Genomic DNA, 13,693 nt, shown 5'->3' on the forward strand with positions numbered 1-13,693 from the left:
ATTGAATTGACGCTACCAAGTGAGCTGAACACGAGGATACCCTTGGATCATAAATCGAGCAATTATTGGAGGAGATATGACAAAATGATCTAATCTCCTAAAATACATGCGTTCAAATGGGAAATGCCGCCAGATGACGTCATTAGGCGGCGCATTTTCTGACTTTTAAATCTATTTTCATACTATTTCCCATATCCGAAAAAAATTATGAAAAATATTGTGAAATCAGCTCTTTAAGTACTTTCAGATGACGCAATAGAAAAATTGCGTACAAATTCGCCATTGTGACAAAGCTAAGCTAAATGTGTATAATTGAAATAAAATCAGTCGATTTTTAATCATCCAAACGATTTCTAGGAGTCTTTCGGACGATCAGTGATAATTTGAGAAAGAACGGAGGCTTTGTTCAATAAAATTTTCCGGTCAGATGCTCCTGAGCCCGTTTTCTCAAAATTTCGGTTTCGCACTTACTGCTCTCTTCGCTATCGCGGCAGTGTGGTGAGCATTACGGCAAGGCTGCGGTATAGTGGCTCGGCGCATGGTGCACGTACACAAAATGTGAAAAATGAGACTCCGGTTCGAAAGTTCAACGGTCGTTTGTTCATCTGCCCGTCGCGCCAGGGCAGCTTTACTCTCCGCGGCTGACGGCGGTGGCGGTCCAGGGAAAAGGGGAGGGGAATCGAATGAGTATACGATGTCGGGGTGAGAAAACCAGGGGGTGGAGGTGCGCATGGCTGCCACATCACCAGCTAAAAGTAATATCTTGTCGCTCATAAAATACGTAACGCTCTAAGGGAAGGGCATGCTGAGCGCGCGTTACGGGTGGGCTACGGGAGGGGTAGGGGGCTCAGGACTGCTTTTGGTAACGTGCAATACTGCATTTTATCACTTTTTCTCGAAGAGGATTCCTCTCAGTTTTTGACTTTTTCATTTTATTTCATTGTTTATTTTACATTTATTTTGTTCCGTTTTGTCTGTTTGCTTTAACTTTTTTTTTTTCATTTTCCCCCATTTTCCATCAAATCTCATTATAATATACGTTAACGGACCTCTTATTTTAGTTTCATTCCTCATTAGTTATTCTCTCATGTTTTTTTCAATTAATTTTTTTGTAACAATAAAAAAAAATAAAAAATAAAAATAAAAAAAAATAAAAAAAAGGATTAAAGGAAAGGGGAAATAAATTGAGGTTCATCTTGGATTATTCTAATTTAAGGGTCAAAGGGATGTTACGTATTTTTTAGGTATCGACTTGAATATAGACGCAGGTATAAACCTATGCGTTACGGGTGCATCATAGACGGAGGAACTGGGGGAGGAGAAAAAAAAAAACAGATTTTTAGCGTTACATATGTGGATGCCTCTGTATGAAGTTAAGCACCGGCCTTAATTCATGGTTTCTCTTCAAAATTGCAAGTACTTAGAACACAGAGTAGACGCATAAAAAATAGCCTAAAATTGTTTGTGAGACGACCCAATTTTTCTAAATTTTCCGGGAGAGGCCTCCTGGATCCTCCTGCAAGGCTAGGAAAATTCCAAGAACTCTCTTTTGGAACTAGATGGGTCCCGCAGACCCCTTTAATTGATCGTTTTTGTGCCTATCAGACCTCTCTTGATAAGATGCCCTTCTGACACCCCCCCCCCCCATGAAAATGTCCTTGTTCTGCCTGCTCTGCGTATGAAAAATCATAGATCGCGTTGCTGTCTCTTGGGAATAATTAATTCAATAGTCTCCTTTCTTATCCCTAAGATATGTCAGTTAATTTTTATGTCATGAAATGACGTATGTGTAGCACCCCTAATGTGTTACTTTGATATGTTATCTGTCCGTGACTAAAATGATGGCGGGAACTGGGACGGAGGAATGGTGGTGCGTCAATGAACCCTTGGTTTTTGAGAAACGTTGGTTGCCTTCAATCTAAGCAGTATGCAATCCGCAAATGTGCGGGCTCCTTGCACCGGCCAACACCCCGGGCTCCTGAGCGCTATTCCGGTCTCGGTTTTGGCCACGAAACGACCAGGAGACGCACCCCCTAGTATAATAGAAAAGTAATCACCCACTATCATAGTCGAGAGAGCGGCGTCTCCTCCGGCGCGGCGTGGAATGCTAAAAACACCCCTGGATTTGAGAAAAGGATTCCGACTTATAATTATTAAATAAATAATTAGATAACTAATTATGAAGTTGATAAACTAGGAATAGTCAAGCTTGCGCACTCAACAAATAGCTGTGCAAGTGAATTGGCCTGAGCATATTTTCGATCTGAAAGCAAAATTAAGTACAGAGCAAATCCTATCACCTACAACCGCATCGTGTCGGACCCAAGTGTTTCGAACAGAATTAATAGTTGCCCCTGCTGTAATAATACATGGTGTTATCGTTGAATCAGGGTTGGAGAGCAATTTGTTTGGACTAATTGTAAGAACTTGTGTAATGTGCATGACTTGGATAAATTCTGAAGGAAGGGCTTTCGGCACATCTAGGCCTCCCCAAAGACAATGCGCCAAATGTTTACACTTTGCCTTGCTCTGACATTCAGTACAATAATATCATGAAACTATGGTCGCATCTCAGTTGATATCGATGATGTATTTAATTTTTTAGTTGTTCACTTGATTTTTAGAAAATTTGATTTTTTTTAAAATTAAGAGACAAATGAGAATAAAATTGATTTCTCTCTTTCTCTCTCTCTCCCCCCTCTCTCCCTCCCCTCCCTCTCTCGATTTCTAGTCTATAGTCGAGCTAAAAACGTTTTTGCAGTTTTTATTTTTTACCTCTGTCTTCACCGCTTTATATGATGGCTGAGCAACCAGCCGAAGTTTCGTTAAACTCGAGGTTTGATGAAAATTTGATTCGAGTTTGAATGCAATATTGCCAAATCGTCGTATACAATAGAAACCAAGCGAAAGCGCAGTGCGGCCCAATCTCTCACGTGACATTCCCTAGGTATTGAGAATGCAGCATCCTGGTATGCATATTGAACACGCAAGCCTCCATAGTACCCATGTCACCCTGACATTGTTGCAAAAAAGGACGGAATAATCAGTGGCGTGGCGTGAATTGCGATATCGATTGTTATGCCATTTAAACCTATGAAAAAAGATCGATTATCAGGGTGTTCGCAGCGAACACCTTAGTAATCGATTCTTTACAATAGCTTCAAATGGCGAGATATCGATAATCGATTATTCACGCCACATCACTGGGAATAATCCTCCTCGTGGAAGGTAATAATGTCGAAAATTGACAACGATTGCTCCTGTTTCGTAGAGAGGACCGCGGCGTCTGTGTCTATTTGCCCATTCCGCTCAGCCCTGCAGTGCGGTTTGTACGCGTGTACTGATGCAAACAAGAGGAGCGTGGGGGTAGGGCCGGGACAAAGCATCTCTGTTGCCACCTTTGGGAAAATCGATACACACGCGGTTTTTAAATTATTCAAATTAATTTTTCCATCCCCCCCGTCCCTTTTCCCTTTACCGCTTCCAGCTTCCTATCCCCAATGACAACTTGGAGCTTACTCGGTCGGCGAGAAAAGCTTTCAGCGCTGTTGCCGAGCTGTCCTGAAAAACGCTTACTGTTCTCGGTCAGACAAGTCTTGACGACGATTCGAAGACTCTATTAGCTGTGAGGTGGTCCGAAATAAGGCGCAACCCATATCGTCACCTTCCGGCTTCCGGCCAAAGTATCACAAGCGCCATGCTACGTTTAAAAATTTCCGCCGTCATTTTATTTTTTTTTACAGAGAAATTGTCGGTTGAATCTGTTTGAAAATTTCACCGAATTTTATCGGCGGCACAAAGAAAATTCTGCGAAGTTTTCGGACAGCTTCGTCGAACAACTTCTCTGTGAGAAAATAAAATGGCGGCGGAAATTTTTAAACGTAGCATGGCGCTTGATAATTTGGTCGGAAGGTGATGATATGACGTGATTCAATAGACAGACGAGGGGCGGGCCATTTCTCGTCCACCCTCCAAATCTGAAAATAACATCTCAAAGGGTCTTAAAGGGTTCTTATCATTTTGAAGGCTCGATCTGCTTTCTTCAAACATGAGATGTTAGGTCCTCTCTTATACGTGGAATATAACATATGTAAAAAGCCTAATAGTATCGGCAACATCCAACAATCGACATTGAGAGTTCTGCAACAAAACGTCGATGGTGAAACTGCAGAAATAGGTACGCCTATCGGTTTGCGACATTGCAAACTTTCTTTCATACTTAATTTTCTACGTGAAAAACTCCTGAACTTCATTTTTTGAAAATTTCAGTGCTTTTTCTTCTGTTCATAATGAATATTCTGTGAAACCTCCAAGCCATAATAGCGATTCGGTCTCTGTTTAAAAAAGAAAATAGTAGCGGAAATCTCAAAACACCGCAACCGATGTACGGATTTTTGCAGTTTTGCCGTTGACATGCGTCTCACGCCGACCAGCGACCGCTCTGCGTTTGGCGCAATGCTTGAAGTATTCCCGCAGTCTTGTAGGCGCTAATGTTTTTCGCGCCGACCGGCGACCGCACTGTGTTAACGGCGCAATGCGTGAAGTATCACGACAGTCTTGTAGGCGCTAATGCTTTTCGCGCCGACCGACGACCGTACTGTGTTGACGGCGCAATGCGTGAAGGATCACTGCACCCTTGTAGGCGCTATTATGCGTTTTGCGCCGACCGCTCTGTGTTCGGCGCAACGCTTGAGGTATATTCTACACTTCAAAGTCCTCGAGTATACTGATGATATGCATAAAATATCGATTCCGGTATCTCTCCTCCCTAAAAACTTTCCCTTTTACCCAGTTGCCTCATTACGTAAATGACATTTAATCATAGGTAATTACATTATAAAAATTCAAGCCATGTTGTTAGTTCGGCCTCCTAAATACTGAAATAGCATGTGGAGATTTCGAAACTCCGCAACCGAGATACCCATTCTTGCAGTTTCACCGTCGCTGTGTGCATATGCGGTAGTGCATCACTGCCGTGCTAAGGATAAACGCAGAATTAACATCCGGATATTGCCACATTCTCCCCCCTTTAAAAATTTCAATTTTTCGAAAATTGATGAACTTCCTTCTTGGAAATTTTCAGATACTATAGAATAAATTGGGAATGAACTTTTCCGAACAATTGGAAGGTAAAAATACGCAAGTCTCACTCAAAATTCGTATTTTTTCAAAGGCAGTTTGGCAACGTCTGAGGGCTTATAAAGTGTATTTCCTTAGCTAGGCAGATTATATCTAACGTATCAATGACCGAAATCACGTCAATTCTCGCGCACTTACCTAGACGGTTTTACCTTTGCTGTGTTTTTCTTACAAATAAGACAGAAGTTTGCTGCATGTTTCAACCGAATCATTCATTCCATTTAGATTAGGTTAGTGGGATTTTGAATTCCATCGCGAGAATTTGAGCGTTTTCCTCGGTAACACGTAATTGTATGATCGGTTCACTCAACGCTGTTATTCTGCCGCGTTAAGGAAGAACGCCCTATGAGCGTTTCTTTCAATTATAAATATTGAATTCACTGGAAAAATTGTAAATATTTTTCCTCAACATTTTCAGAAAGTTTTATTTACGATTCAAGCTAAATTATCTGAAAATTTCAAGGAGAAGTATGCGTATCTTTCCTCCAAAATACATGTTTCATCAGGGGCAATTGGATCGCATTTAGCAAAAAGGAACCCGCTCGATTCCAGTGTTTTCAAAATTTTGCAACTCCCCTGGTAAAAATTGACAGTAGAATCTGTGTTCCAAAATACCATAGACCTACGGCCGGCTGTAAGATTTCCAAAAGCTTCTATAGCCGGCTACACAATTTCTTATAGCCTTTTATTGCCGATGGCGATTAAGCAATTCACAGCCAGGCGATGAAGTGTATGCTAAACGTCACTAATTACGGATGCGAGGACTTATTGAGTTTTTGGACCACTGCTCTCTTTTTGGGCCGTAGTATCTTGATTTATTTTGCGAGGAAAGCTCCGTACTTTTGATGGATGCCTGTCAGTCCTAATATATTAGAGCGCCTTCAGTTTCGTATGATACTGTGCAATACCTCTGGTGTGAAATAGTTGCTTCAAGCGCCGTGGCACGCTGCGGCGCGGCAGGCGGGCAGCCAGCGCGAAACGCGCATTGGCGCCTGCAAACCTAACTGGGATACTTCAAGCGTTGCGCAATGCGTGAAGTATCCCTGTTAGGTTTGTAGGCGCCAGTGCGTCGCCGCTCCGCTTTGTGTTAGGCTCTAATATTTAATCTGGCGGAGTCAGCGTTATTCAACTCATGATTTTGAAATGTTTGCACATCCTGTATGGATTATTCTCGTTTTAATGTATAAAAAAAATACGTATTAAAGGAAAATATAACGTGTGTTTTGTAAATATTAAGGTGGTTCCGTATCAAACTTAATGATTTCCAAAGCACACGAATTTCTACACCATTTCTTATAGCCTTTTATAATCGATGGCGAAAAAGCAACAGCCAGACGAAAAAGTGTAAAGCCTGGCGATAGGAGCTATAGCCCGGCTGCATAATTTTTTATCGCTTCGTATAGTCCGGTCGTATGATTTTCTCCGCATTCTACAGCCAGCTATATGATTTTCTGTAGCCTTCTTTAGCCGGCTATAAGAATTCCTATGGTATTTTGAAACGCAGCTCTTATCGCCAATTTTTACCAGGGTCCTTCTACTCTTTTAAAGATTCTCAAATTAACCAATTATTTGTCTTTAAAATTAACAATTTGTTGGTGGGAAGAAAGAACTAATTGCTATTCTGGAAGATTGTTTTTGATAATTTTGAAGAAGCAACATTTCTTACAAGACTGTAATCACGCTGGTTCCTTTTTGCCAAATGCGATCCAATTATTGGTACCCTCCAATGTTCATACGGCGTTTCTCCTTGTAGCACGGTAATTTTGCTGTTTTCGCGAAGGGTTTCCGTCTTCACTTCCACGATCGGCGGCGATTGCGAATGGAATATGCCGCAAGAGCATCCTTATTTGCGACCATCCCATCTTCGTGCTCGAAAGGACCGAGGCATTTGCGGATATGTGCCCCGCTTCTTGTTTTCAATTTCCTACGAGCACCATCCTATCCTTCATTTGCATTCTTCCTTCGTATCCTGGTTTTCCGCACTGCTTCTTCCGTCCTTCGCCGACACGTCAGGGTTGCCACACTGTCCGACAATCCTACCCCAATTGCCTCTTGGAGTAAATATAAATACATCTATCTCTATCTATCTCTATATTATATTGCTACAAGCAAAATCTTGGAAGCACTATTTCTGACGGACTGCCTGACCGATAAGGATGATCTTTACATGTATGTCATCTGTAGTAGACGTAGATGTGCAAAAAATTATGAAACCCCGAACTTTTAATGTTGTACAGCTTTTAAAGCTCATGTCACTTAAGTCCAATGTTAATAGCGTGACAGATATGTCGTTTCCGCTAGAAACGTCAAGGTGTGGGATTCTACCTGAGTGACTCGAATAAACAATAAATCAATGGAAAAGCTCGTGAAGGGCTCCTCATTCGAAGAGTTGAGGAGCGGTGCATCGCTCAGGGTTCAAGGTTCAAGGTCCAAGGTATAAGGTTTTTACTCACTTTTTCCTCATTCTTCCGGCTCCGATTTGTGGCATTGGTCAATTTACTTGATTGCTGAATTTCTATTAATATTTACAGCAGATAAACAGCAGATACGAAGTGAAAAGGCAGGCGCTGCGTCGCGTCGGGACGGACCAAATATTATTAACTCTTAACGGTCGAAATCCGATTTTTTTTTTTTTTTTTTTTTTTTTTTTTTTTTTTTTTATTTTTAAATAAAGTATTTATAAATAACATAATAAATGGAAATTTCTCCAGTAAGTGGACTTTGAAATTATGTACATCCAGCTATTCCACATCATTTACAAATCTGAGTGTTACGTCAAAAATTTTGAAATCGATGCAGCTCGAACACAAAATGGTGTATTAAAATGGAAGAACATTTTGCCTATACATATGCGTATAGGGCCCGCGAAGCGGGCCTGAGGCGCGCCCTCCCGGGGGTTGGGCCGCGTAGCGGTCAGGGGGCAGGGGCAGGGCCCCCTAGTTCTTCTATATCTCTACTTTCCTAACGTTTTTCAATATATTTTTTATAACTATTAATTGAAATATACATATAAGTGCTGTTTTATGCATGAGTACATAGAGTCGTAATGTAAGTGGGAGAGTTGGCGCCACTTTCACTCATTTTCTAGGTGCCGAATTCCGTGACTCCTGTGTGACGCCGGGTCATTTTTTCGATACATAATCGATTGTTTTCGATACACGGGGACCCGGCTATCCGAAGTAGACAAAGAAGATAGGAATTACCGCGCATTCCACGCCACCATTTTGGATCGAACATGTATCGAAAAAGTGACCGAAGCTCGGCGCACACCGGGTTCGGAACTCGTCGACCGGAACATGGCGCCAGCTCTCCCATTTACATTACGACTCCCTGTACTCTGTGGTTTTATGTTACCTACCCGCAGTGTGAAAAATGATGATTTTTGTTTCAGGATGCGAGAGTTCGTGGAGGAGAACGAGAAGAACGACCCGTTGATCCACGCACCAGACAAGAAGAACAACCCGTGGGCGGAGAAGGGCAAGTGCACCATCATGTAAGACCCTCGGACCCTTGGGCGCGAATCAACCCCGGAAACGACCATGATCTCCATTCTATTTTGTTATAAATTTGTACATTTTTCTGCATCCTCCCCGCGAAACTTCTTCCTGAAAGGAAGATCCCTCGATGATGCTCACCTGCCGGGGCTTAGTGTACATTTTCAACCTACTTCACCAGTGCCCGACTCCTCCTCGCCGCGCTGCGCCGGCCAATCGTCGACCTTGTGATAGATACTTTGGCCATGAGGCATCATTTCCTTCGTGGTTTTTTTTTTTAAATTTATTTATTTATTTATTTTTATTTAATTCCCGCGTAAACACTGAGAGAGAGAGAAGAACTTAATCTTATTGCGTTATCTGTGTTTCCGACACTCATTTTTTTCCAAAAACAAAAAACAAAAAACAAAACAAACCAAACAAACAAATAATTCACATTCTACGTTACATGGGAAGTTGAACCAAATTATTTCACCAGAATCAGCCTATTTTTATCAGACGTCGCCTGATTTCCCAGTATGTTGTATTTTTTTCCCCCAGAAAACCAAGCAACAAGGTGACTTGGAATTTTGGGAGTAGGCACCAATTTTCTTCATGTTCTGAGTAAAATTCAAAGAGAGTTTTAAGGCACTATATATGTTGTTTCGGTCTCGATGACAAAAATGAAACAAGACAGGAAGTTAGGCAACGTGGAGGAGGGAGTGCTCCGGTGACCACCTGCCGTATTTGGTCGTGCGTTTGGTTTGGGTGCTGTTCGGTGGTACCATTCTTGGGTCTGCTGGGCCACCCCCGCCCCGCATTCAAAAAATCCCTGGTACAGATTTTGGTTCTTCTCCACGTTGGCACTTAGGTTGATTTTCGGTTAATACATCTTACTCGACTTTGAGTTCCTTACGCAAATGAATACTGCCAAAAACTCACAGGTGCCACGTATAAAGTGGAGCGTAGTGGATTTGCTATTTTTCAAAATTTATCGCAATTTTTCAAATTGAAAAATGAGCGAGTAGGTAAACTATGACCTTGGAAGTGCAGCTCATAAAATAAATTGTAAAAAAATGTGGATGTCGTAATTTTTACTAGTTTAAATTGTTCAGCAACATTTTCTTTTGTAGATTGCACGTCTCGTGCTATTAGAGTAGGGACATCAGGAGTCCATCAGCACTGTGAATAGCGTGATCCCAAATACTATTTTCCATCCGCAGTTCACCATTGATGTGTAACTAGGTTGCATGTATCTGTTAGATTTATTGGTTCATTCAAACAATTTCTTCAAGTTGGAAATTACAACACCGGTATCTGGTGCCTTCAGCTAATGAATAGAACGTTATTGCAGAAAATATTCCCATCTTTGCGTCGATCTTCACATACACAGATGTGTAATTTTCTAAAGAAAGGGTGTGCAAAAAGAAGCTTTACTGATAAAACTTTGTTAAGGTACGAAAATAGGCGAATGCTTCCATTTTTAAAACGAATAACCTTTTAAAGTAAAAGTTTTTTTCATGCCAAATCCTTTGATTACATAGAAACACATTTTAAAGAATAAACGTCGCGTCGTAAACTTTCAGATTAATTTCCTTCCTCGAGCTACAATGATGCACCACAGATGCCTTTATTTCTCTCTCTCCCTCTCTCTCAGTGAAGTAGGCTGTTCTCCCTCCCTCCCTATACCTGCTATTTGATAAGTGCGTAGCAAATTTCCCCGTCGCTCTCCTATTTTAATCGCAAATATGTAAGAAAAAGAGAGAAGAAACATCAGCTCTATTTTAGTGAAAACTTCAGGGAGCAAGTCCACCTGTAAGGGCTTGTCTCATCTCGTCAGTTTTTTTTTTCATTCTCATTCAAATAAACATTGAAATACTTACGAATGAATACAATCCAGTCATAGAACATGGCTTTTCGCAGAAACCAATTATTCCCATCTATGCTATGAATGATGTGTAAATATTCGAAGTATGAGCTTAAAAAATATGGGAGGTTCTGTATTAAGTGAGCAAATGTCTCGATCATTAACAGGAAAAAACTTTAAATATATCTACGTTTCACCGTACAAGAACCGATATTTCATCACACGTTTGGGAGTCCATTCTTCATTTTTGGGAAATTTGCATCATACGCCTGGAATATTGTAATAAAGAAAGGACTGGATTGATGATTATTTTAAAGTGGCAAAACATGCAATTTTGATGTATTTCTGTCGTATTATGGGAACTGACTATCAAAATTTACCCTGTCAGGTTGTCTATAACAATTTTTTTAACCACATAAAAAACGCGTGTTTTTGAAATCGCTTCAGAGCTTAATGACTGGGCTTCAATTGTTTTTCAATTTTAACTTTTGTGACATTATTGTCATAAATTTGTTTGAAAAATATTGCATGGTACAATCCAAAATCGACCATTTAATCACCCAATATACGAAAATTGTAGGCCTTGTGGTTCTTTTGTCATCTCTAGTCATAAATATCTTTTCCCATTCGGAGCTTATATCTTTTATACCTTTTTAGGTGCTGAATAATATGTTTCGAGTACTTTATTCACGCCTCCCCTCTCCTCATAAACTACTTATCGTAGTGTTATTTTAAGTGTTCATATAGTATTATGGAAAATAATGATAGGATACATTAAGTTTTCGTACCATTAAACTCGAGTTTAAGCACTTAATTTTACCGTAAGGACCGTTAATCTCACGGAACATTTATGTCTAACATACGTGTAGGTTCTACGATGAACATACCTCTATAGTTAATTTTTTACCGCCAAAATTTATGACAGTATATTCCTGTAATATTCGTCGGAACAAGAGACTTTGTTACACCTAAGTCATTGCGAGCATGCAACTTTTACCCATATGATGCATGATTGAGGGTTGTTATACCAGTGGAGATCCTTATAAGTTATGGGAAAACTGTTTATAATCCATTAAAATCAATTATGAGCAATCGGTTCCAAATGAGGCAGCCCGCTTCAATATGAGAATCGATTGTTTTACATAGATAATTTAGATGGACGAAACTAAAAGTTACCGACTTACCAAAATCACCGCTGGTTTGTCGCATAACCTAACGAAGACACATAAGCATCTAAAATACTTTTGAACTGTTTCCTCTCCTTGGCTCTTTTCAAACTGGCGCTTTTGACGTCATTTTTCTAGTTTGAGCGATTAACCTACCTATCAAATTTTCATATTTTATAAAAAAAAATTAAATACCTTCCTTCTTTTGTTGTAGCTTTATTATCTGAACTGATTTATGCATTTTTAATTGTTTATAAATAAAAATAAAACATTTGAAAAGCTATACTGCCGTTGTTATTGAGCAACATATCATTTGAGTGATCATAATTCTCTTCAGCTACGTGCTCTACTCCTCAGTCGTTCGAATGATTTCCTCAACTTTTGACAAAATTATCCAAAAATCTAGGGCACACATCCTGTTAATTTTTTTAGGATCACGATAATTCGATATGAAATCTAAAAGCTGATTGAATAGCTTTAATGATAACTCCTCCCCAGACTTTCTATAATTTAGTGGACATAGGTTCACTAACATCATAGTCGAGACTCAAAATTGCTCTTGAGGTGCCTCTGATTCATCAAAATTGCCCTGAGATGGCTTCTCGGAACCCCCTTTAGAGCTGAAGAAACCGCTCAGAACGCCTGTAAGGAGCTGCCGGCTGATCTTGGAAATTGGTAGACAAAGCTATAGTCAAAGAAGACAAAAAGAATATAGAGGGATCCTCTTGGTGGAAGCGAGTAGTTGCAATGAACAAAGGAGGTTAGCGATAGACTAACTAAAGGTAACCTAAAGAAACCTTTTAGTTAGCCTATTATTTTCCCCTCTGTCCGTAACAACCACCCGTTTTAACCACTAGGATCGCTCCATACTCGCGCCCATGTCTTTTTTGTCTCTCGCTTGGTCTATCAATTTCAACAATCAGCCCGCTGGTGGAGTCCTTTGAATCCCTTCTGGTGGAGTTTCTACCTGTGCTCCCCTGACCACACTGATGAGGTGTTCCTCTGGTTCTCTCCATAAAAGTTTCTTAGTTCCACCCATGTGTGCTAAGACAAATGATACATAACAAGTTTGGACTGCGTCGTTAATGACTATAATTAAACTATTAACCTGTACATTTGTGATAGTTAACGTAATGATAAACTTTAAGAGAACAGAAAAAAATTCGTCATGATGTACATGAAAAAAGTTCATCGCGGACCACGATCAGACAAGGTGCAAATTCAAGCATCATTCTTGATGAATACGTCATTTAACTTAGACACGATTTGTACAACGCGCATTTCTGAAAGGAACTCCCTACCAAGATACTAACGTGTACATACGTGTACATTCTATACGTACATTCAAACTTCCCGCTCAAAGAAAAAGCAATCATCCGCTTGTTTCAAATCGCACTTCACACGTTACACCGTAACGGTCTCAGCGGTATGAATATGACAACCTCAATCTCGGCGCTTTGGCTTTGCTGTTGCATGTTATTTACACTTTTTTTGAATAACCCAGGATAGAGGGTGGATACCGTTTGAAATCAATTGAGAAGCCTGCCAAAACCGGCGCAGTGCGCGATTTGATTCAAGTACCTAGAATCTGCCCTGGTAAAAATTGGCGATAGGAGCTGCGTTTCAAAATACCATAGGAGTTCTTGTAGCCGACTAAAGAATGTTATTGAAAATCATATAGCAGGCTGTAGAAAGCGGAGCAAATCATATAGCCGGGCTATACGAAGCTATAAAAAAGTATACAGTCGGGATATAGCTCCTATCGCCGGGCTTTACACTTTATCGCCATTGGCTATAAAAAGCTATAAGAAATTGTGTAGAAATTCGTGTGCTTTGAAAATCATTTAGTTTGATACGGAACTACCTTTATATTTACAAAACACACATTATATTTTCCTTTAAAACATATTTTTTTTTTCATCAATTAAAATGAGAATAGTACAAACAAACATTTTAAAATCATGAGTTGAATAACGCTGACTCCGCCAGATTAAATATTAGAGCCCAACACAAAGCGGAGCGGCGACGCACTGGCGCCTACAAACCTA

The 13,693-nt window shown here is 40.3% G+C and overlaps 1 protein-coding gene across 1 annotated transcript in view; it reads left to right on the forward strand.

Moving 5' to 3' along the window:
• Ggamma30A (guanine nucleotide-binding protein subunit gamma-e) overlaps positions 1-11,928 on the forward strand; it is a 45,469-nt gene extending 33,541 nt beyond the window's left edge. The window contains exon 3 of the mRNA XM_019044649.2: positions 8,531-11,928. Coding sequence (XP_018900194.1) covers positions 8,531-8,636 — 106 coding nt within the window. The 3' untranslated portion in view covers positions 8,637-11,928. The remainder of the gene's footprint in view (positions 1-8,530) is intronic.
• Positions 11,929-13,693: the final 1,765 nt, after the last annotated feature.

Source organism: Bemisia tabaci, chromosome 2 (genome assembly GCF_918797505.1).
Source record: "Bemisia tabaci chromosome 2, PGI_BMITA_v3".
Classification (NCBI taxonomy): Eukaryota; Metazoa; Arthropoda; class Insecta; order Hemiptera; family Aleyrodidae; genus Bemisia; species Bemisia tabaci.